At 50.9% G+C, this 24,282-nt stretch overlaps 7 protein-coding genes across 7 annotated transcripts; 4 read left to right on the top strand and 3 right to left on the bottom strand.

The window, feature by feature from the left end:
- Positions 1-17: 17 nt before the first annotated feature.
- On the bottom strand, positions 18-2,258 carry Asppvi_003191 (uncharacterized protein; the record flags this gene model as incomplete). The annotated part of the gene is made up of 1 exon (XM_043299162.1): positions 18-2,258. One exon carries the CDS (start codon positions 2,256-2,258, stop codon positions 18-20), a length of 2,241 nt encoding a protein of 746 aa, XP_043155097.1.
- Positions 2,259-12,423: 10,165 nt separating this feature from the next.
- On the top strand, positions 12,424-13,458 carry Asppvi_003190 (uncharacterized protein; the record flags this gene model as incomplete). The annotated part of the gene is made up of 1 exon (XM_043299161.1): positions 12,424-13,458. One exon carries the CDS (start codon positions 12,424-12,426, stop codon positions 13,456-13,458), a length of 1,035 nt encoding a protein of 344 aa, XP_043155096.1.
- A 1,744-nt stretch (positions 13,459-15,202) lies between these two features.
- Positions 15,203-17,473, top strand: Asppvi_003189 (uncharacterized protein; the record flags this gene model as incomplete). The annotated part of the gene is made up of 1 exon (XM_043299160.1): positions 15,203-17,473. The coding sequence occupies one exon, from the start codon at positions 15,203-15,205 to the stop codon at positions 17,471-17,473; it is 2,271 nt and encodes a 756-aa protein (XP_043155095.1).
- Positions 17,474-17,998: 525 nt separating this feature from the next.
- Positions 17,999-18,311, bottom strand: Asppvi_003188 (splicing factor 3B subunit 5 family protein; the record flags this gene model as incomplete). Its single annotated transcript, XM_043299159.1, has 2 exons — positions 17,999-18,010; positions 18,069-18,311. The coding sequence occupies 2 exons, from the start codon at positions 18,309-18,311 to the stop codon at positions 17,999-18,001; spliced, it is 255 nt and encodes an 84-aa protein (XP_043155094.1).
- Positions 18,312-18,509: 198 nt separating this feature from the next.
- Positions 18,510-20,205, top strand: Asppvi_003187 (tRNA-specific adenosine deaminase; the record flags this gene model as incomplete). Its single annotated transcript, XM_043299158.1, has 3 exons — positions 18,510-18,660; positions 18,715-18,757; positions 18,816-20,205. The coding sequence occupies 3 exons, from the start codon at positions 18,510-18,512 to the stop codon at positions 20,203-20,205; spliced, it is 1,584 nt and encodes a 527-aa protein (XP_043155093.1).
- Positions 20,206-20,464: 259 nt separating this feature from the next.
- erg24B (c-14 sterol reductase) lies at positions 20,465-22,078 on the bottom strand (the record flags this gene model as incomplete). The annotated part of the gene is made up of 3 exons (XM_043299157.1): positions 20,465-21,573; positions 21,632-21,936; positions 21,999-22,078. 3 exons carry the CDS (start codon positions 22,076-22,078, stop codon positions 20,465-20,467), a joined length of 1,494 nt encoding a protein of 497 aa, XP_043155092.1.
- A 595-nt stretch (positions 22,079-22,673) lies between these two features.
- On the top strand, positions 22,674-24,145 carry Asppvi_003185 (putative vacuolar sorting receptor (Mrl1); the record flags this gene model as incomplete). Its single annotated transcript, XM_043299156.1, has 4 exons — positions 22,674-23,053; positions 23,112-23,396; positions 23,454-23,580; positions 23,942-24,145. 4 exons carry the CDS (start codon positions 22,674-22,676, stop codon positions 24,143-24,145), a joined length of 996 nt encoding a protein of 331 aa, XP_043155091.1.
- Between the last annotated feature and the right edge of the window lie 137 nt (positions 24,146-24,282).

Genomic DNA, 24,282 nt, shown 5'->3' with positions numbered 1-24,282 from the left:
AAATTCGTGTCCATTAATCATAGGCCCTTATGAGTGTGGCTCAAGTCTCTTACAACGTGCCCAAGATCTTCACCAAGACGGGGAGCAACTAGGTATATGTTAGTGAGATTGCTTCGTGGCCTTTTAAGGGTTAGGGAACGTACCTCAGATGCATCCTCGATCAGGACCTGTGTCTCATTCACGAATTTCTTGGTGAGAAGATCATTGGCATTGTTGAGGAGACCGCCGACTTCTGCGAGCAGGTCGGGTGTGATGACAGGGGAGACTTCATCAATCAGGTCTCTTGTCTCGTTTACGAACTTGGGCGTCAGCAGCTGGGTAGCATTGCCCAGGACGTAGCTAACGTTGGTGAATAGGGCGGGGGTCAGGGCAGGTCCCACGCTGTCGATCAGGTTTTGAGTTTCCTCAACGAACTTGGTAGTGAGGAGCTTGTTGGCATTGTTCAGCAGGCCACCGACTTCAGCCAGAAGCTCGGGGGTGATGACGGGGGCGACCTCGTAGATCAAGTCTTGAGTCTCGTTGACAAACTTGGGTGTGAGCAGGTTGTTGGCATTGTTCAGGAGGCCTCCGACTTGTCCAAGCAGCTGGGGCGTGATGACAGGCGAGACATCGCCGATCAGGTTCTTTGTCTCCTTGACGAAGTCGGGTGTCAGCAGATCGTTGGCGTTGCTCAGCAGGCCTTGGATCTCGTGCAAGCCGTCGGTGGACAACAAAGAGTTGGCATTATTCAGCAAGCTGCCGATCTCCTTGAAGAGCTGAGGAGTGATATTAGGCGCCACAGCACCAATCAGGCCCTGGGTCTCGTTGACGAAGGTTGGCGTGAGGAGATCGTTGGCGTTGGTCAACAAGGCACCAACCTCGGCCAGCACGCCGGGTGTCAGCACAGGAGCAATACCGCCGATCAGGCTTCTGGTTTCCTTGACAAAGTCCGGAGTCAACAGGTCGTTGGCGTTGTTCAGCAGACCGCTGATCTCCTTGAACAGATCAGGCGACAGGAGAGGACCAACAGCGTTGATGAGCTGCTTGACCTCCTTGACAAAGTCTGAAGTCAGCAGAGTGTTGGCATTGATTAGGAGAGTGCCAATCTGCTTGAACAGGTCGGGTGTCAAAACGGGAGCCACGGCTTCAATGAGGCCGCGAGTCTCCTTGACAAAATCGGCTGTCAACAAAGTGTTGGCGTTGCCAATCAGACCATTGACCTCCTTGACAAAGTCTGCAGTCAGCAGGCTGTTGCCGTTGTTCAGCAGAGATGAGATCTGCTTGAATAGGTCAGGTGTCAACAGAGGACCAACAGCCTCAATAAGGGCGCGAGTCTCCTTGACGAAATCGGGTGTCAACAACGTGTTGGCATTACCAATCAAACCGTTGACTTCCTTGACGAAGTCAGCGGTCAGCAGGTTGTTTCCATTGTTCAGCAGGGTCGAAATCTGCTTAAACAGTTGAGGCGTGAGTAGCGGACCGACTGCGCCGATCAGTTCCTGAGTCTCATTCACGAAGCTGGGCGTGAGCAAGGCATTGGCGTTACTCAAGAGACCCAGCACTTCCTTGGTCAGCTCAGGAGTGAGGAGGTTGTATCCGGTATCGATCAAGGACTTGGTCTGGTCGGTGGTCTTGTCATCGAACAGGTATGCGAAGTGATGGAAGAAGGATTCGATATCCTTCAGCAAGGTGGGAGACAGGAGCCCCGAAACGCCTTGTAACAGATTCTGCAGATCTAGGAGGATGTTTCCGGAAAACCCGTCCGACGCACCTCCCGACGATGAGCCTGAACCGGTACTAGCGGCAGCGGTGGTCGCAGCTGCATGTGTGGCGGTCTCAGAGTTAGAGGAGCTCTCCGCAGAGGCAGGAGTTGGAGTGGCCGTAGAGACACTTTGGGTTTGCTCACCAGCAGTGTTCGTTGGAACCAGGTTGGTTAGGATATTCAGCGGGTTTCCGTCCTTCTGACTGGCAGAAGGGCTGGCCGAGGGTTCGGCCTTCTCGGTGGGCTGAGGGCTGGCACTGGTTGCGGGTGCTGCTGCTGCTTGGGTGTTGACGTTGGCACTCTGCTCCTGTTTGGCAGCGTTGGCATTCTGCTGGTTGGTGCTTGCACTCGGTTGCGCAACCGGAGTGGCCTCTGCTACATGTGTTGTCTGCGCTACCGACTGTTCCTCTGCTACACTCCCCTGTGTTGAAGCACCGACAGGTGAGGATACCTGCGCTGGAGTTGCGAGCGCGGTGCTGGACAGCAAAAGAGCTGAGAGGACTGTTGAGAAACGCATGCTGGGTCAATGCTCTTCACAGGGGAATGGCCAGCAATCGACGTCTGGGAGGGAGGTAGAGCTGAGATCTCCCAAGACTGCACTGGCTCCTTTTATGTCTACAGCTGCGCGGAAAAGATCTGCTACCACTAACCACTCTCTCCACAAGGTCCAGCTACTGCTGGGGAAACAAGAAAAAGACCGAGGGCTATTGTCTGATCTCCACATGTGAACTAACTCATGTTGGGGGTTTCCTCTTTCCATTGACCAGACTACTGATGTCAGCGGCAGGGTGATTTCTGGCCGTGCGACGGAAATAGTACCTTTTTCGAGCGTACGGGGAGAGCATAGCTTGTCGATCATTGGTGTGTGTCATCTGTTTTCTTCCATCTTTTGAGGTAAAGACGGTAGGACGCCGTGGAGCATGGCACGTCGGTAGCTCCTGTAGTACCGCGCCGCAGCGGCATGGGGTGGTGAACGGTGACTGTAGCGGCGCTGAGCTGGAGCCCAAGCTCTGCGTAGTCGGAATGAGCCGTGCACCCCAGACCGCAATGCTAGACTAATTGATCTTTTAGGGGCTCTTAGCCCTGCGGGGGGAGCAAATTAGAGGCACGGGAAATTGCGAGTGGCGTTTTAGTCTCGTCCTAGCCTGAGATGGGATCCCTTGAGGACTGAGAAGTCGGGTTCTGGCTTTTGGGCTCCATCTACCTCGGTGATCGGCACGGACAATCGACAGTTTGAGCAAAACGAGCACTTGACAGTCATTAATTTTGCCTTGCTTTGGGGTCACGGATTAGTAGGGTGCCTGAGCGGTTGAGCCCAATTGAGTTTCAGAGGAGAATTTCGAGTGAGCAGCCACACATTTGGACAGACGAACTGCTATAGTCTCTGGCAGCCTGGTAAAAAGAACAATACTTGCAGGAGCCAGGGGGTAACACCCAGCGGGACTGTGGGCACTAGTGTTAGTGGTAGTTCGACCATGATAGCACCATGGATAGGCGCATTCGAGCATTGGCAATATTCTTTCTCCTGGGTGAGCCAACTGAGATTTCTCACTTTCTCTCGGTCGTAGTTCTTATTTTGCGGGGAAGGGAACACGCCCATGGGGAAGCATGGCCGGAAAGACTCGTAGTCCCCCCCGTGGACCTCTTCGTGGTGTGGTACTGGAAGTTGGAAGTCTGCAGACCCTCTCGTGTTCCAACTTGAGGGTGGGGTTCATTCGGCCGACGTAGGAAGGAGATTATGACGACGAGAGCCGTCGAACTGCAATGTTAGGCATTGCGAGGGCAAAGAGAAGACAGCTCGAGGTGTATCTCGGTGACATGTGATGTGGTGCCATGAGGAAGATCTCAAAATCTATGAGACTTTTAAGGTACGGAGTAAAATGAATGGATAATGCAACTCATGTCATGCCCCAATTCGTGAGTATCCAGACTAAGGAGTGGAAATTCCCACAGTGACCTGGCCTAGTGTCGTGATCGACACTGTTCATGACCTTCGAGCGGGGTTCTTGCTTTTCTTGTCCTCGTTCGCGTTATAACGGCAAGAAAAAATCTTGTTTCTACGCTTCTTTTCTCCAGTCTCGGCTGGCTTTCCCTTTATTATCATTTATCATATGGCTCACGCGAAATTGGAGGAAAACATGGGGAAGATGAGACCAATGACGGATAGGATCTGGAGTCTCGAGTCTCCCACTCTTCAGGTAAGGGCCCAAAAGCGGACCCTTCTACTGTAGTATATCCCAGGGGTCAGGGCTCCCAGGTACACAGTAAGACAGAGACCTCGATTAAAGGACAATTTTTGTTCATGATTCATGTGATATGACGCATTTGTATCCAATGTCCTATTTAATATATCACAGTTCATACCCAGGTATACTGCCTCGTCAGTAACCATTCCTTTGGAAAGCTCAAAAACGCCTCTCCAATGAAAGCAAATGGTATAGAGTGCTTGCAGGCCGAAGGTTATGTCATTTAATATAATGGCTCTGCTAAAAAAAAATCAGCGAAGTACCGTTATCAGGCTAGACTATTTGTGATTAAAGCGAGACAAACAGAAATAGTCTCTAGGGTAAATCCATGCAAGGTCACTTGATTCTTACTCTTAGAATGTCGAAGCGACACAAAAAAGTTCTCCCCGCCAGAGACCCTACATTAGCGTTCTCTTTCACACGTCAATGGCTTACTCTGTCGAAGAATAGAATACTACTACTACCGTACTACAGCAGTCCCGCATTTCGTCATTCTCTTCAGGTTTGCTTTGATTCAATATCAATGCCCCAGATTCTGAACCGCTTTCCCCATGTCAACAGACCCCCTCGCACTCGGAGGGTCTAACCAATGACCACAAATGTGGTGTGGATGGACTCATCAACTTCCAATTATGGTGACTCGAATTCAGGAACGACTTGTATATGCTCCACTTCGAAATTGGTGCTATTCTACATTCGGCCACCACTGCGAAGTGGCAAAAGTTTCCGCACGAGACCAGTATTCAGCTCAGTAGATGTCTAGTCTAGATCACCAACCGCAAACATCAAGAGCTTCCTCTCCATGGATAGTTCGACTATTCTTGGCGTTATTTGGAGTCCAATATGAAGCCTTGGATATAACTGCAATGTTGCGATCGGAGAGCCTCTGATGAGGATCTTTGACGAGAAACGCTCGCGGACAACTGGTCTCGCGTTGTTGTTGTTGTCTCCAGTGTGGACGATAATCGTCCATCTCCACATTTGATTATCAGTATTTGGGTCTAGAATTCGTCTGCGAACAGAAGGCCCTCGCTCACAGATCAGGCTCGAGGTCAATGGTCAATGATTGCGCTTAGGAGTTTATAGGAGCATTCCCCTACCATCGTCTCATCTCAGCCCATGGTGGAGCACCAGAATGATCATGTTTGTTAGGGAAGTTCGTTATGGATAAGTACCAAATACCAGAATTGGTCAACCATGAAGTGCTCGCCCCTGTAATCCTGCCATAATTTAACAAGTAATGCACCAGGTGACGATCTATGAAGCGACTTGGAGTCGAGTGATCGAGCTCGATTCACACCAGATCAACTGTTACTTCGTGCGATCAAGCGCACCTCCCGTAAATCTCTTCACAAGCAAGCTGTTGTCTGCTTAGTTAGAGGCCTTCAAGTGACCTGGCGCAGGTTCAATGCAAGATTGAGCTTCTCAATGCTGGCACTGCAGTTCCAAAGAGACTGAACTCGCCCCTCATGGAGATGCTATATGGCGAGTTTTTCAAGGAACACCAGGCCTTCGAGACGTCGAGCTCCAAAATGAAAGGCTGACACAGTGACTTTCTCTCTGCTATTCCCTGCGGATGCTTCCATTCGAGTCGAATTATGTTAATGTCATACCGACGGCGTTGGTTTTGGAGACATCAACCCTCTGTCTCAATGATTTGAGAAATATGCTAAGTCCTGGTCCTTTGCATTCTGAGCTGCTCATTGCTCTACTACACTCACCTTGGTCTCGTCCGGAAGACCGTTTATAACGAGCCTGTCCTGTTGAGCAAGTTTTGAAAGTAGCTGCGGGCTCATGATCATAGGCAACTGCAAGCATTTTTTTTCTTTCCCGAGAACTGATTTAATTCCCTGCCATACCAGGACTCCTACAGTATTCACATACAAGGCTCCATTGAAAGAACTGTTCAGCCATATTGATCCATTCATGCTTGGAATTCCCAAGGGGCTGAGAGCGAGCATGATACCATATATTGACCTAAACTATCACTCCTTTGCGAAAGTGAATCAGCTTCCTTCACTGAACCTATGCAACTCCTTGTGCAGGCAGGGTGCATTTAATCATATTGCCTGCTCTGATCACACTGCCAGCTGGAAGGCTTATCAAATCAAGGAAGTGAACTGGCCTGACTCTCTAAGGGCCAGTGTTCCCATAGCGCTCTTCCATTCCCATTTTCAAGATGAGCATGGACAGCCGACTGTGTCTGCAGAGGTCAGAGATGTAGGAAGTGCATCGTCTGCTACAACTGCCTCGTCACGATTATTGTATACTTCGACCGAGAAAGACATTAATGTGAGGATAGATGCCACAGACCATCTCCGATTATGATCTTCCGAGCCGCTTAATGATCTAGATGATATCCATTTTCTCTCTTTGCTCTATATCTGATTCAATAACCTGTATTTACCAAGAACCCCTGTTGACAACAGTGTTGAAGAATCTGAAGTTGAGACCGCTTGATTCAGAACTTCGCGTCATTCGCAAGCACGGTGCAAGTCACCTTCCAAACTTGAGTTTATCCATGGGTAAAACGAAAGGAGAGCTACTACAACCTTCACAGCGGCAAAACAGTCGGAATGGTTTACGGGTAGATGCAAAGAGCTGCAGGTCATACCCATCCGTGGTCTAGGACAAGTCAGCAAGTTGATTTGATCCTGCCGTGTAGATCAGGACAATTGCTATTGATAAGATCATGGATCTCCAATAGTGCCAGTTTTCGTATCCAGATGGCAGTTGTTTTCATCCTCCTCAAATGCGCACACGGGACAATAGCCGTGCTATAGGCATGGACCATTCTTGCCATAGAATCCTCTACTCCTCCTGTCCGAAGGATGACTAGTATGTCCTGGAAATCTAGGATCCTGAGGCCCTGAATGCCGATAGCTTTCAGGGCTGCTTATTGGGTGAGTAAATAGGAGAGGCCATTTCTTCGATCGTGTTTGCCTGCAGTGGAAATGATTTCTCATCGCGTCGTCAACTCAGCAAAGCCACGAGAGTTGTAGTACAGGCAAACGTCTCAGGGAGATATATAGCGCCATATCTATGTTTATCAGCATGAGCAGATTATAGTCTCCCCGCAGCTGCCAGATATGTAAAGTAGCCGCCCACCTGACGCATCAAGCCCAGACTGTCAATTGGTTCTGATCCTATGATTCCGATAATGGGGTGTCAGGATCCGTCCTGTACGAGATTGAAGCCTCCATTTCTCTTGAAGCCCTTAGGCTTGCATCGTCCTCTTGTCTGCACTTCGCCTTCAATGCTCACGAATGCGTCAAGATATGAGCATCGAGATAACCATCCAGACTTCAGACAGCTGCGCCAGGAGCGAGAGTTCGAGCTTTGTCAACGGCGTCATACAATCGCTCGGCTTTGTTGTAAGCTGGCATGTAAGCTGGCAAGAAACAGCTGTACAGCTTTTTCGTGTCTCGTTGATTCTTTTGGTGCGTATATCACCTTTGGCGTCGCCCTGGTGATTGCGGGGTGGCACGAGGGCATTACCGTTCGACTGACTTGTTGGTTGTATCGGGCTTGCTTGAGATAGATGGTTGGAGGTCGGAGACAAGGAAGTCAAGCATCGGTGCTAGCTCCATGGATGCTCTGTAGAATGAACTGATGGTTCTTGTAATCTCAAATCTGTCGAGCTAACCCCGGGTAAACTGTAGTCTGTCGCCATCCTCGCAGCATGATGAGTGCAAAGAAGCCAAATGACGTAAGTTTCAGTGACTGTCAACATTGACTTGATATCAGGCATGCCCATCCAAGTCATGACCTACCCAAGCCAGGTAGAGATAGAAAGAGCTTTGGCCAGTCTCAATACCAAGAGTCTTAGCGAGGACGTCCCTGACTTTCCAACCAAACGCCTGGCACATATTACACCTTGAGAAATCCCAGGTCATAGTCATAAATTCCTCTGGCAAGGTCTCAACTTGTCTACAAGAGGTTAGTCAAACAGGTGACCAAATCTGTATGCACTGTCAGCCGGATTTGGTGGGTCTCGACGCAGCAGTTGACGCCCACCACACATGGCTGGATGCCCTCCAGTCTTGTGGCTTTCGTCGCAGCCAGTCATAAGCGTGGATGTCGTCTTATCCGAAACCCGAGCAGTTGATATGCGATCAGTGCTCCTGCAGGCTTCTCTTTGAGGATGGCTCGGTGCATGCATGTGTAGGTATTGTCGAGACTAATTGTTGACAGGGATATTGGGGGGGACAGAGCGCTTAGGGATTGTGTGACAGTAAGCTTGGGCAAACCCGACTTTGTAAGTACCTGTATGTACAGACTTTTGTATATTACAGAGATCCTTGTATGTCTTGCTCGATGAGGAGCTTCTAGATCTACGTTTTGACTTCCTCGTAGTCGACATGGCTGGAGTCTAGATGTCTTGAGTCTGGTACTTTTGCTCTTGTTGGACTTCCGGGAAAGCGTGTGGGTTCATGGCAAAGTGTCTATATTGCTATGATGAAATAAGTTACATTTGGTCAGATGGAATGCTCTATGATGATGACATGCATGGATTCTGCCGTCGCATAGGTTTACCTGAACCTGACCATTTGAAGCAACACACGCCAAGCATGCGGGTCGATAGTCCGCTCTCAGTCAGCATTGGAGTAAATAGGCTACTAACCAGATATCCTCCAGTCCAAAACTCAAGCAAAACAACAGTGAAACTTGTACGCGATCAACTGCCATACGACTACATTGACTTCTATTTTCAGCTTAGCTATCATGTCGTGTTTTCTGCAGGGCTGCCACACTCATTGTGGCTGATGGAGCAGCCTGACTCAGATGTGGCAACAGCTGGTGAGGCGCAGCAGTCACGGTCATCACCGAAACACCAAAGCTGAGATGGAAAGATCGTCCCCGATGCATGACGCCAGTTTCATTTCTATCCTTTCATTCCCATCTCTTTGGTTGTCCTGTTTTCACTTGCAGCTGCGGTGCCATCCTGTTGGCTTCTGGTGTCTTTCAATGTTACCTTGTCAAATGGATGCCGTGGAGGCAAATTATGCAGGCAGCATAGCCGTTTCAATCAATGTGCCATTATGAGGTGTCGCAACTTCCCCAGTCCGCAGCTGACGACGCATGCGATTCCATCAGAAGCTGGTTGGAAGCCGATCTCAACCGATGGTACGACCCGTTTTGCCATCATCCTCCCGTGATCCCGTCTATCCATTCAGTGCTCGGCTCATGACCCGTGAGTATTTCTCCGCGTGTATCGAATCCGCTGCTGGGCGCGTGCTGAGACCCATCCCCTTTCTTCTTGCTCTTCGACCTCGAGCTCTTCTGACCTTGTGACCTCATCAATTGCTACTTGTGAGTGCCACTTGGTCAAACGCTTCTGCCTGCATCTGCTCGTCTTGTTCATGGAGTCCAGTGATGAAGACGATTCGGCTGGAGAGATCAGGTTGTCGAAACCTTTTCCACCTGTCGCTGGGTTCCACTGCCTCTAAATAAGTTCTCTGGTTGACCTACAGTAGATGACAAGGCTCTTCACTGGATCCGTTAGTATATCAGGCAATAGCGCGTGCTGACTTGCCTCGCGCCACAGCTTGCCCCTTTGGCCGATTGCACGGAGACTCGCCGACAAAGGCCGACTGCTGCTTACAGGCTCTACATGCCACTGGGCAAGCCAAGGGCAACTGCTCTGTAAGCAGTACAGGTGATTTGACCCGAGTCACCATCCCTCCTCTTGTTACCCATTACAGGCTCAGGCACAGTACGTGGTCCGTTTTATTGTTACAAGTGCATGATTGTGGCCGAATGGCGTTCAGTTCCAAAAAGTCTGGATATGACCGTCGTCAAGGCTCGGTCCAATGATTGATCGTAGCAGGGATCTTACTCTCTAGTGCACGAGTCGACCTTTGGCCGCTGGCGAATCTGAGGCCGGAAGAGGGTATCTTCCCAAGGGTCACGGTAATTAGCTCGCCCCACGAGTCACGACCACCACTCAATTCAACCAAAGCTATTTGCATCTTCTTTTGACGGACCATACCTGCGCAAGGATGGACAAGTCGGAACATCGGAAGAATAGGAAAGGAATCTGATGCATGGTGCCCCCTTCTTGCCTATTACAGTAGCTTTCAAGGGGTTCAGGAAGTCGCTTAGCAGTTGGAGTATCTACAGGATGTTGCAACTATTGACTAGATGTTCCGTGTAACTACTATCTCTATCTTTAGCGCTGAGGTTGGCTCGCTAGGTGGTAGTAATGTTGGTATGCTAGCATACAACCTCAAAATATATTTACCCGACAGTAACAGTACTAGTGTTAACTAGGTTTATGGCTGTCAAATATGACCCCATCAGTACTTGCAGCCTTCGACAGATTCAAAAGCTTCTCATGGGTTCACTAGCAACAGTCTAAAAGAGTATTAAGACAGTTTACTTTCCTCACTTACCATACTACTATTGATGACAGCAGCCACAGCGATGAAGTGCATGAGCCTGATATTGAGTTTCACTCTATAGAAAAAGGGTGGAGCAAGGATGTCTTTTGCAAGCTGAAAAACTCCAACCTAAAAGTCCCACTACGGCCTTGGTGGCGGATGTACTGATTTAGGCCGCATCTCCGTCTAGGGTCTCCATCCAGTCCTACAGACTGACCACAATTCCACAGAGAATCCCACTGTGATCAATGACTCAATCAATCAAAAGCAATGCTGCAACAGATCTCTACCTAGGCAGACGAATCCACAGCTAATAACAAACCACTTGTCCAAAAGCATGACCTTGGGAATACTCGATTTCAAATTTAGCCCTCGTATATTAAACGATGCATAACCCAGATACTTCGACGATCATGGCTGAATGGAGGGGTTTTTATGCCGGAGAGACCGTTTCGACCTATTTGAGTCTCGAGATGCAGCCTTTGCAGGTGGGGCATTGGGGCTTAGCCATGATCCATCATGATCTACTCCGTGTTGGCCACCAGCCTTGCAGTTTGAGCATTCTGCAGCTTAGACTAGGCTCAAGAGTCTTGGAGCCTATCCAGATCTAATTCAAATTAATCCGTAGCTGGTTAGATTTGTCTGAGTGCTCAGGGCATGTTGTAAAGCATGCTGTAAGAATACAGATACACATACCAGGGCATACACCTTGGAACATAAACATCTCTGTTAATATTGTTGGCCTACTCGATCATTATCCCAGGATAGGTATCAGAGGATCTGTGCTGAGATGAATCGGATTGTACCATCCAACACTATCCCACTCACTGCCTTCATGGTAGCCACCTTGTGCCGTCTCATAAGCATGTCTCAACGCCTCGCTAGCAGCTAACAGATAGAGGCAAATGACTGCGCTAGTCCGTAGTCCACTGGTACGACCCAGCTGCCGTTAAGAAATCGACAGGTAGGAAAATTATCCTACTCCCTTTATGGCCACTTGCATTCTGCTAATGCCAATCTCGATGTTCTATGCATCCGCATGAAGACTGAGGAGCTGAGATCGGACGGGGTGTCCGGGCACTGGGATCCAGTCCTCTCGTCCCATCCGGTCGGGATTCTGCGTCTGTGAAGGCGAAACCTGTATCAAGTCAGATGGTGTATAGCAGAGTGGACTGGTCGAAATTGCCGGATATTGCCATGCAGGCATCGACACTTGAGGGTGGTTATCGGTGGAAGATATTTCGTACCTAGATGTATCGGAGTGTACCTACTATATTATCATGTCATCTTCCTCATGGTATGATATGATCTCGAACTAAGAACAATAATATTACTTGACTACCTAAAATTTTCTTTTTCCTCATCGATAATACCATTGTGGCCTTCCATCTCTCTCTGCTTTTTTCTTCAGACAATAGAGGATTCTTGCTGAGTATCCATTCATCTCCGCATCTTCGCCCACGCACAGTATCATTACTACCCAGTAACCGATACTTACATACTACGTACCATACAAACTCAGAGTTGACTGCGTCCTCCTATTTCCCTTTTGAGCCATTACACCCGCCCCTCCTCGTCTTCCTGGATTCTTGTCTTTTAGCTCCCTCTCTTTATCTTCTTCTCCTCCTCCTCCGCTTTATTTTTACACTCTTTTTCTGAACGTTCCTTACTTTCTTCCTTTCTTATTCTTTTTCTTGCGCGTTCGCCCGCACGGCTAATTTTGACCTCCACATTATCCACGCCTGACCTCTTGACACAATAATATTCCATCCATCCTTGTATGGTCCAATATATACCCGATCAGGCGGTAGGACGATTGTCTACCCCCCGACTGCTACGGTAACCCTTTCTCTTTGTGGACTCTGCGAGATTGGAATTCACAGACGGACTGTGCTGGGTAAAAAGGTCGCTTGCTGTGGGCGAATGTCGCCTTATGATTATTTCTTCTTTCTCAATATCGTTCTTTTCCACCTCGAATATATGACAAACACTATTGCCGAGCTTCCGGAGTATCACCCATCAACCATCATCTCTTACGTGAGAGTCGTCCATAATGCCAACAGTCTTACTACCCTCCTCGGCCGCAGCATTTGCGCCGCGGTCCTCGCCCAATGTGGTCCTAAGTGCCAAGATCGAGCCCTGGTTGACGGCGACCTTGAAACGAGTTAACCGTGTCAAGAGACCGCTGAACAACGTCACACAGCATACAAGATGTCTGACGGAGACTCTGTCCTCGCCACATGCTATCTGGACTCTGTGCTCCATGATGTTTCCGAAAGCGCCAGACTCGGAGCTTCGAAAGGACGAGAACCCTCTTGTGGAAGCGATCTTCAACTACCAGATGATCCACATCGAAGCATATGTTGTGCACGTCGACATGGTCTCCCAGAACGAGGTTGCCTTCAAGCTTACCCCCGAGACCATCGAGGCTCTGGTGGAGTTCCACCAGGATGTCTACTCTGTGGATGCCGCCGCCAGCACGTGGGAATGGAGCGAAAAGAGACAGCAGCTGAAGAAGCTACAGGAAGAGTTTGTCCAGGCTGCTAACAGATTCGTCTATCGCACCAATGTCCAAGCCCTTGAGGGGCTGGAGGAGGACGGTGCAGGTGAATTGCTCGGGGGAAGGAGTGATGAGGCCAAAGCGGCCATCGAGAGCCTCTTTGTCCCTTTGCGACCTCCACCTCCTCGGGTGGTGGATGTCCTTCGTTCCACTCCTATCCTCCCCAGCTCAGTCGGGATGGACACATGGTGGCAACCTCCATTGCAGCAACCCGCGTCAATGGACGCCTGGAAAGTACTACCATCCAGCCCAACCACGGCCAGCACAGGGGTTTCTAATCCGAATTTGTGGGCCAGTCTCAGTGGTCTCGATGAGACACACTATCCCTCCTCGACGTCACCTTACAGCCAGCCCTTCACCACCTCGCCATACGACTCGGACCCGTACTACAGCGCCGCTGTGACGTCTGTCGCTATCGCTGCTCTTCCACTACCGAGCATGTTGGTGCAGCCTTGTGGCACTGCCGCGAGTGTGTCAGGGTTTGGCTGGGGCGGTCGATACCAGGATTTTGCGCTGATGACGATGTAATGGGCCCATGGCACCACAGGCACTTTGATGTTGACGGTCGGCCTGACTTTCATGTGTCTTTGGATTAGATCACGGGGTACCGACCATCACAGTCACCGAGACTCCTCTACAACCTATACCGGCAGCATACAGTCCCAACGACAACACGGACCACTCTCCTACGGATACCCACATCAGACTAATTGGCATCATTGACGGCGTTCACACTCTCAACTTTGCGACGAAGAACCATGATACTCCACCTCGTTTTTGCTTTGTGCGTCCTGTATTCTTTCCTTGGAAAAACCACAACTACAGTCACACTTCGGTTTTCTCTCGTTTCTCCTTTAGCCAGCACTTGCAGCGTTCTTATTTTTCAGTTCATTGCATCAAGAAGCGGCGGGTCGGCTATTTGTTTTGCTCCTTTCTCATGCTACATCCCGCATTATATGTCATGAAGACCTGGTATGCCTCACGGCTTGGGATATGATTTGGATGAAATGTTCACCCTCTTTTGTCTTTCCTTCCTTGCTGCATCAACAGCAGGTATGGTGGAAGCACATGACGATGCTTGACTGGATTCGGCTTCTTTCTGCATTCCATTGTCCTGCTGTACATCCTCCCCTTTCTGGTACGGGATACCAGATTGAAGTCAATAAACGTGGGCTGGAAAAGGATGCTCTGCAGCGCTGCTTATACATCACATCTGGCATGTGCATGTTAGCGGGTTTGTCGTCCTCAGGCGGTAGGGTTGCGAAGGGCTCGAAGGACGCTGCATTGGCTTACAAGGATCGGAACGTTCGCCTGCGGCAGATATTCCGATCAGGGCTAAGTACACGCTGTCTGTGACCTCGTCGAAAGTCAGCCCACTTGACGTCAGTGCGACTCTTTCGTCCGGTTGTCCCCTATCCCCTGTGTGTCGCGTGGTAGGTTCATCCCCTACCGTCCAGGCTGGGTTTATATATTACCTGGATGCGCTCGGTCCATCATTCCATTTCCACTGGCTGGAATATGTTGACGATGGCGAGAATCGGATGCTGGCATAGTCGTTCACTTCTTTTTAAGGGCTGGAACCCTCTGCTTATCTTCTCTCCTTCGCAATGGGAATGTTATCATTCTTTCTTCGCACACATTGAAGTACTTGCGCGAGATGTATCTAAATTGAGAAAGCTCTAATCTAAACTGCACAATCCATGTCGATTTGTGGCAAACTGCTCGCGTGGGACGAATCCCGTTTGACTGAGAAAGTAGTCGCTGATTTTGTCAGGGGTACTCATGTTGTAACATCATAGCCGTAGAGAGGCAATAGGATTCCTTGGCTGCGTTGTGTACTCTGTAGTGCGAACCGAACCGAACCGAACCGCGGAGTACAAGCAAGACACATGACGTCAGCCACATCTGGTGGACCAAGACTGGTCACTGGACTGGCAACTCAACTCCACGGAGATATTGGAGATCTGCCGGGAGAGGTTTATCCTTGATTTATTGGATTGCATCATTCGTAATGCTATAGAACGGGTCTTTGATGTCCCGGTGCATTCGACGCCCTGATTTTTGTACATGACTATGATTCATTCGCACGTACATCTTGTCGACTGCTATATGGAGTAGCAAGGAGTGCTGATTGCAGACTGAACGACGACGGACAACGCTGTCGGATTTATCCAGTCATTTCTTTGAGTGGATGGTCCATATACACAAAGAATCGTGAGAAATATCGACGAAAAATAGGTTCCAAAGACGTGATCCTTCCAATCCATCACCAATGGCATCCTTGCAAGAAGCATTGCAATGCCTCTCTCCCACGACGTGGGACAGCGTCCCTACCGACCCCGCCAAACTACGAGACTACATCAACGACATCTCCTCGAAAGCGCGCCTGATCGTCGACTCCGTACCAGAGACTGTCCCCTCTCACAAACAAACCTGCTACACCTTTGACTCCAGCTCCCCCGCCGCATCCCGCATCACCCCCTCCCTGGCCCGCACAGGCTCCACAGATCCCGAACTCGTATCCCTCCAGCGCGAATGGGGCAAGCCCATTAAGGTCACCGGTTCCAAGGACAACCCGCTCGAGATCCCCATCTACAAAGTGCAAGGCGCCGACGGCAAGGGCCATTGGTTTGGTCGCCGGAGTGTGCACGAGGGGCTTCCCTTCTCGACGTGGAAGAGGAAGCTGGCTAGCGAGATGGACGAGACGCTTGAGGCGAACCGGCCGCTGATACAGAAGGGGCGGGTCGCGGACCAGGCGGTGCGGGGAATCGGGGCGGAGCGACTGATTGAGCAGGTGAAGGTGAAGGACGAGCAGGGGGAGAGGGATCTCGGTACTGTCAATGTGTATCATGTCTCTGCGCAGTTTCCGAAGCCAACCACACCGCGGGATTTCGTGACGCTTATCATTAACTGGGAGACAGAGGTGAATGGGAGCTGCGAGGCTACTGGTACCGGCGCGGGGGCGGAGGCTCAGCGACGCGGCCGCAATTGGATGATGGTGTCCAAGCCCTGTGAGCATCCGGATGCGCCGCCGAGGCATGGGTATATTCGGGGTCAGTATGAGTCTGTGGAGTTTATCCGGGAAATTCCAGTCAAGAAGCCTCCGGTCCGGGACGTGCCGCTTGAGAAGGCCGTATCGCCGGCCCGGAGCGAGGACAATCTGCTTCGACAAGGTGCCTCTCCTGAACCAGCTGCGCAGAAAGAGGCTACTGGCGGCAAAGCCGGTCGACCGAGAGGAAAGACGGAGTCGGCGGTCCTGGAGAACCGGGGTAAGGAGACAGCGAAGCCTATTGATGACCTTGACAGGGATGACGAAGAAGATCCATGGCCAGTGGAGTGGATAATGGTGACCAGGAGTGATCCGGGTGGCAATATCCCTCGTTGGATGGTGGAGAAGGGGACTCCCAAGAGTATCTGCACCGATGCCGTCAAATTTGTTGATTGGGCTTGTCGCGATACCACTACACGAGACAAGGACGAGCGCTACAGCCATGGACGAGAGTCTTCAGAGAAAACGATGGAAATTTCGTCACTGGAAGGCGACGCGCAAGATAGTACCGTCTCGGACGACGATACAGAATATGAAGAAGAAGAACATCATGGCTTGATTGCCAGTTTCGCGTACCTCCTCAATGCAGGGCTGGAGCGGTATGCGCCCAAGGCCGTCCTAGACTATCTACCACACAGTCCACACCGTACGCTGGAATCCTCAGTCCAGTACAGTTCATCTGATGACACCGAGGGGCCCAGCGAGAAAGAACCCTCATCGAATGCCAAAGGTGGCACCGAAGATCTCGAAAAAGACGCCAGTACGAACGCTGCCGATGCTGCGTCGCAAACCTCGCAACCAATCCCAACGACCAACTCGGTGCCTACGACTCCCCTCTCCGAACTCGCCCACGATAGCCTCTCTCCGGTGGATGTGATCAAGATGAACAAAACGGGCAAGCTTTCCTCCCACGAGAAGCAGCTCGCCAAGCTGGCACAGCGGAAACGCGAGGTCGAAGCTCAATTGGAGACCATCAGGAACGAGATCCACACACTCCAACTTGGTTCCTCCCCCGAGGTGGATACCAAGAAAGCTCGAGCTGCTGCCGCTGCTGGTGATTCTGGCGTGAGCGACCAAGCCAGTAGCAGCATTGCCAGTATCGATCTAAAGCAGGGAGTGGTTGAAGGCGCTTCTTTATCAAGCAACGGCCACCATAAACAGAAGACTAACATCGAAGCAGCGCAAATGCAAAAGATCGCATCCGGCTTATTCCAGCAGGAAGCAAAACTCCTTAAGCAGCTCGGAAAGATCGAAAAAAACCAGCTCAAGGAAGCCTCCAAGATAGAAGCGCAGCAGCGCAAGAACGCCGACCGCGAGGAGAAATCGCGGGTCAGGTCAGAGACTGATGCTCTAAGGCGTGAGGTAGATACGCTCAAGAAGGAGGTCGACCGACTGCGGTCAGAGAGGCAGAAATGGCTAGACCTGATTGCGTCGCTGCAGGCTGAGAATACCAGGTTAGCGGCACGGCAGGGTGGTAGTGGCGATGATCGATAGTATATGATCTATGCCTTGCCGCTCTAAGCCGACTTGTGTGTGCATTGGCGGATCTATGGACGTTGCAGTATTGTGATCACTGACGAATATTGCATGAGACTTGTAAATGATAGCTCAGGTCATCAAATTGTATATCCTAATCAAGTTGTTGTAAGTACAGCAGAAGAACTGTTCATGATGACAGTTCCCAGATAACGCCATGCACCGGGTATCAAAGTGTATCCTGTGTCAATACACATATTCTGAAGAATCTCAACCATTCCATCTGCGGCGTTTCCCGTGGAAAGCCTGCTCTTATCTGACCTCACATAGCAAGATCCGAAGTTCTAAAGGCCACAGTAGACCTATAGATAACCGCACAGTCCGATTGACTCTGCCTTATTGCAGTGCGCTATCCGGCGAATCCTCCTTCGACAAGAGTAACTGTAAACGGACCTCGCCTCCTGCAATTGAGCCACCCTGGTCGCAGGAACGCCCAACTCCAGTGCTATCCAGTCCTATCCCAATCCGTACCTCAGAAACTCGTTATTCCTGCGTCTAACCCCCACATCAGCAAAACAGCGTTCCCTCAACAAGCACAGCAAACAAGACCAACCTCAGGCGGATTCCCAGCCCCGCGAACCATCTTTTCAATCATCGCAGCCCGCACCTTCTCCTTCGGCTCGCCCATCCCAAGAGCCATGTATGAGAGCAGCGGCGCGTGCCCGATATACGACGCATAGCTGTCGCRGATGATGTTGGATTCCCATTCGTACTTGGTTGTGTCGGCGTGGCCGGTGCCGACGTGGCGGGCCTGCAGGGCTTCAAGGTTTTGGAGAGTGCGGAGTTTGTCAGCCATTTTGAATTATTCTTCTGTAGTATGAATAATCTGTAATGGAAGGGGTTGTGGTTGTTGTATGTCGCAGGGAAGGAATTTCGGTTGGGGGAATTGTTCTGATGCAAAGAAATATCACGTGATATTCGCGGAATCGCATCTGAATGATGGTGAGCTCGGTACAAATCATCCATATTTTCCTAGCCATTGAGATGATCTTTGATGGATTGTTTGACTGCAGAGTCACTGCCATCCCGTATCGCCTCCTTGGTGCATGCGCATTTTGATGGCCTGCCTGCTCGCAGCAAGCCCACCATCTACCCTGATGGGTCGAGAGAATGGATCCCCATGTCCGGGATCGTGGTTGTAAAAGGTTATCCTTGTGGCTTTTTCTGATATTTGGTTCACCTGGCTGAAATCTAAGTAGGGGAGAATACTGCCTCAGAGAAATTAACCTGTGTAGCAGTCACGTATGCATCCAGCCGTTGGTCTCTATTCATGCTTAGGATGATATTAACTGCTTTATAGTACCGGTGCAAAATGCCTTTCAGCGTCTCAGGTATCCAAAAGCAGAGGCCTGGTGCTGCATGACTGGCACGCGGAGGTTCTGGCCCTCCGCTCATTCAACTACTGGCTCCTGTCTGAATGCCACAACCTGCTGGCCCAGGAACAGCATGCAAGACCATCAAATTCAGCGAATACACCAGGAGCAGCATCCTCACCTTTCATCCGCCGCAGGCAACTCACCGAAACGCCCAGCGCAGCGCAATCAGATCCAAACCCCGCCTGGCCCCCCTTTGAACTCCAACCCGACATCAAAATCTACATGTACTGCACCTGCGCACCCTGCGGTGACGCAAGCATGGAGCTCTGCATGGCCGCACAAGACGACCCAAGTCCCTGGGAGGTCGCACCGGGACCCGAGCGCACCGAGTCACCTGGCCCAGAACTCCTAGATGGCCGGGGATACTTCTCCCGCCTCGGCATCGTCCGGCGCAAGCCGGCGCGCGCGGACGCCGAAGCAACTCTCAGCAAGTCGTGCTCGGACAAGCTTGCGCTGCGGCAGGTGTCGTCTCTCCTATCGTACGAGGCGAGTCTGCTCGTTGCGCCCACTCGAAACGCGTACATCGAGGCCCTGATCCTCCCTGAAGAGGAGATAAGCCGGGTTGGCTTCGAGCGGTGTTTCAGCGCCTCGGGGCGAATGAAGACGCTGAATGGTAGGTTCTGGCCGGCGCAAGTTGATAGCGTAGTACAATACGGATACGGGTTCCATCCCTTCCGTGTTCCCTCTGTCCCCAACGACCTGATCGAGACGATCTGGCCATTCCGGAAACCGAAGCCCTCGTCAGAAGCTACGACGCCAACGCAGACCTCGCCGAAGAAGAATAAGCCAGGGAACGTATCGGCCGTGTGGGTGGCCGCCCCCTCACTTCCTCATCCGTGTCCCATTGCATCGGATAACGGTGCCAAGTCCTTGCCGGTGCTACGGGGCTCGAGGACGGGCTTGTACGAAACCATCATCAACGGGGTGAAGCAGGGGAATCGGGCGGCATCTGTTACGCCTCGTGGTGCTTCTGCGTTGTCGCGCGCGAAGCTCTGGGGCTTGCTCCGCGATATAGTGCGGTCATCATGCTCGGGGGATTCTACTCTGGAGGTTGTTGATGGAGAGATTGGGTTGCAAGCAGGCAATATCCCGGAAACTGGGCCGTCTCTGCAGGATACGGCGCTTTGTCAATTGATTGCAGCGTCCACGTACGAGCAGTTTAAGAAGACGCCAGTGGCATTGACGCCTTCCGTGAAAGCACGTAAAGATGCCGTTCAAGAGGCCAAGGAGGCCTTGAAAGGATGGATCTCTAATGAAGGCGATGAACAATGGGGACTGGAGGTTCTCATTGATCCTAAAAAGCGCAAGCGCTGACGAATTGATTCTTTAAATATCATACACAGAACAAACATTATGGGTGATAACATGCGAGGACCACTCGTGCACTTGCAGTGCCCGTCAAAGGGCCCTTTCAAGCACAACCCTTGGAAACCCTCAGCCATTATTATAAACTTTTATCTATATTATTATGTATTACATCAAGATGCGACGGTCGATAGCCCCAAAGACAGACGGCGTCCCCGTCTCAGTTAGCCACGGTGTCAAGTAATCAAAGGCCGAACAGGCTGCATCACTAGTAGATGCCCGGGATGATTCTGCTGCGTACCAGAGATGTATAGCGGTCCCAGTCAGCGCCATACTTCCGCTTGCACTTCTCCTCATCACGTCTCTCGCGGTGAAGAAGCAGGACACCGAAGTAGATCATGTAAAAGTACGTGAAAATCATTCCCCAGCCGCGAGACTCCGGCGTCTGGACAGCCTGCTTCTGCATCTCACCAGAAGCCGGGTTGATACTCTCAATAATCGCATACCCTGCAACGCCGGTTGGGAGGCAGTACGACCAAGACATGATCCAGTCGCCAAGATAGTTAATGTGACGTGCGCAACCCCACCAGCCGGAAATAAGCAGCTTGGAGCCGGTCTTTGTTTCGATATATTTGAGGTGCTTCACGCGGGGGTCATTTGGATCGGTGCGGAAGCGGTTTTTCTGGTTGTTGGCACCACGGAAAATCGAATATCCCGCGGCTGTGACGGCAAAGACGATGAGGATCCCACTCAGACCGAGCTCAGACGGGTAGATGGCGAGATATCTGGTTTGGAAGTTGTAGAGGAACGGAACCCAAACCATGTCGCCGAAGGAGAGCATGAAACCAAATCCATCCATGATGACGTCCATGGTCGTCAGAAGAGCTGGTTCCATGTAAAGACCATCAAGCACGTAGAAGCCCTGGAACGCAGTCGTCAAGACGATCGAATCGGTGATGTAGCCATATGTGCGGTATTGATGGGCGATATTCGACAAATTCAGAATGATCCATCCAAGCAAGCCAGGTCTCATCTCACACCACACCTTGATGTCGATCGTCCGCGCCGTCTCACTCACGAACGGAATAGGCAGCTTGATTCGGGGGTTAAGCTCCCGGCCAATGAAGAAGTCATACAGGACGTTGCCTGTGTGTCCGCCAGGCGCCAGTTGCCGGAGCTCTGGGTTCAATTGCCCAGGAGCAGGAACCGAGAAACTTCTGAGGTAAACGAAGATCGCGATGGCCGTGCAGATGATCAGGTTCGCAGTGATCACCTGCACATAATTATCCCAGAGGAAAGTCCATACCGCGAACTCCGCGCCGTACAAGTACGTGCCTACCGCGCAGCCGGACAAGATCAACACCGCCGACAGGAATGCTGCGAATCGTCAGAAACACGAGGAGCTTAAGTCCCGGGGAGCACGAGAGGTCGTTACCGTTGAATTTGTACTTGAGTCTCCCTCCACAAGCCAGCTCGGTACCTTCAACTTCTGTGCCAGGGAGGAACACCTGCATAAGCAGGCTTAGGGAATAATAGCTCAGAACCCACAAGGTGACCTGAGTATCATAGAAAGCTTTGATTCCACCTTCCGGCCAGCCGACCTCCTGTTTCAGCTTATCAATTGACAGTGTGGATGGGTGCAGAAGTGATGGCGCAGGACAACCCGAGATATCGTTGCAGAGGAAGGTGAACGCGTAGAGCAGACAGGGTAGGCCAAAGATTATTCCGAAAGCGCCAATACTGTGAAAATCAGCTTATCAGCCTGACAGGTTTATAATCTTTCAATGGTTGTGACAACGTACGGGCCTTGAAACTCATAACCGCGCTTCTCTGGAACGGGTTGAATTGGAACTTTTGACTTCTCGGATGTCTTTGACGCCATTGTCCTCGACGACTCACGTCAATAGCAGGTTCAAAACGAGCAATTGGTCTTCTGTGTCGCAGAGACGATCCAGGGGGACTTGTGGTTCAAATAAAATTTCAGGAACAACCCCAGATAGTGCGGATCAGCGATCGGGACGCAGCCCACCGTTACCGATCATCGACGTATGAGGCCGGATAAGCAGAAGCCGATAGCTGCCTTCAATGTCTTGGCGCTTGATACGAGATTATTCGTAGAATTGACTAACTGCGGCGCAGTCCGCAGGATAATAATGAATAATGATTATTGAGAGACCTAGGCAACCTAGGTAGTTTTATGGTCTAAGCCTGAAAAGGCGGGATGGAATGGCTTATGGGAGCTTCTCCGCACGTGGAGGTTGGAGAATTGCGACCGAAACGCCATTTGGCCCGTATTACGCAGCTTCATTGCGATTTCGACATCTTGTGTCTCTCTTTGAACCTCTTTAGCTCGTCTTTTTCTTTTTACATTGTGGGTTTCGGACACGCTCCTTTTTACGATTTCCTCTATCCTTGTTGTCGCATCGATTCACCAAGATATCGCTTGTTTTCCGTCCCTCGGGGATTGACTCCTCAAGATGAAGTCGCTGGCTGGCTCATTCCTGGGACTCCTATTTCTTTTATCAGCTCCTGTTACATCAGTCTACGCTGCCTCTGAACCTACGGGCAAGAAAGATGGACTCTCCCCGTGTGTTGCACGCTCTCCGGCTACCGGCCTCTACTATGATCTGAATGCGATCTCGGTATCTCATCCGGATACCTCGGACGGCAAGAAAAGCAGCAAGAACGCGCCAAAAGAAAGTTGGCATGCAAAGGGCCATGACTATCATGCCAACTTTACACTCAATATCTGTGCACCCGTTGTCGAAGACATAAAGGATGTGGTGGGGGTAGAGCGCGACAGGTGGAAGAATGTCAGCGCCTATTACGAGAAGGAGGGGAAGATTTACTCCCTTGGGTAGGTGTGATAAACATACAGTGCGGTTTGGGATGCGTCGGCTGATCGTATTGTATAGAGAACAAGCCGCCCAACCATTCTTTCGCGGCCGCAAGCTTGTGTTGAATTACACTAATGGCTCACCTTGCCCTGGCGAGCAAATCGGAAATAGTTCGCGGTATAAGTCGACGATCATGTCTTTTCTGTGCGATCGTGATGCTCTTTCCCACCAGGCCATTGCGTCTTTCGTCGGCACCATGGATCACTGTGCATACTTCTTTGAGGTTCGAAGCTCGGCCGCTTGTGGTAGCATCGGTCACGCGAACGGTGAAGGCCTGGGGCCGGCGGGCGTTTTTGGTGTGATGTAAGTCCATACCGTTCTCTCTTTGCGGGACAGAGTACTAATAATGCTGATCCTTAGTGCTCTGATTGCCGTCGCCGCGTACTTGGTGGGTGGTTGTGCCTATCAGCGAACGGTCATGCACCAGAGAGGCTGGAGACAATGTCCAAACTATAGTCTGTGGGCGGGCATCTTTGATTTTGTAAAAGTGAGTGTCTTGGCCTTGATACCTTTCCGGTCATCTCGCATTCGATCTAGACGTGGCGTCCTGAGTCCCTATAAGGAGTTTGGTAGTCCGAGGTTGCCCATTTTCCGAACGGATTGACCTCTGCTTTGGCTGGTCAGAGGCTCGGGTGCACTGAGAAGGCGATACACTCTTTTCCAGTTCCCATACCTTAATAGATTCCTACTCATCTAAGTCGAGCATGTGTCTTGATTTTGTGCAATCCGATAGTGTATATAGATCTCTCTCTATTCACGCGGCATCACTCATGCCATTGCTGATCAATTCCGTTTGCAACCGCTATCCTTGAAAATAAGCTGACGATTCTCCTCACCCTCCCATATAGGACATGTTCATCATCCTCTTCTCCTCCTTGGGCCGTCTTTTCCGTATCAGACGTTCCCCCACCCTCGGACACGGCCGCGCAAGTGGTTCGAGCGGCGGTTTCATCGGGGCGATCGGCGGCCGTCGAGGACGAGACAGCTATGCGTCCGACGTCGACGCGGAGAACCGTCTCATAGACCAACTGGACGAGACCTGGGATGACTGATGATTGAGATGTTTTGCTTCTGTTTCCTTGGGATTTATGATGTTGGTCAATGGTTTTCTTGCTTGCCTCCTGTTGTACAATAGGAGCATGTCTTAAAATTTGGTTATGACGATTTCTTTTGCTATCTGTCGTTAAGA

The sequence above is a fragment of the Aspergillus pseudoviridinutans genome (assembly GCF_018340605.1).
Source record: "Aspergillus pseudoviridinutans IFM 55266 DNA, scaffold_2, whole genome shotgun sequence".
NCBI classification, from domain to species: Eukaryota; Fungi; Ascomycota; class Eurotiomycetes; order Eurotiales; family Aspergillaceae; genus Aspergillus; species Aspergillus pseudoviridinutans.
This window is presented reverse-complemented; position numbering and strand designations above follow the sequence as displayed.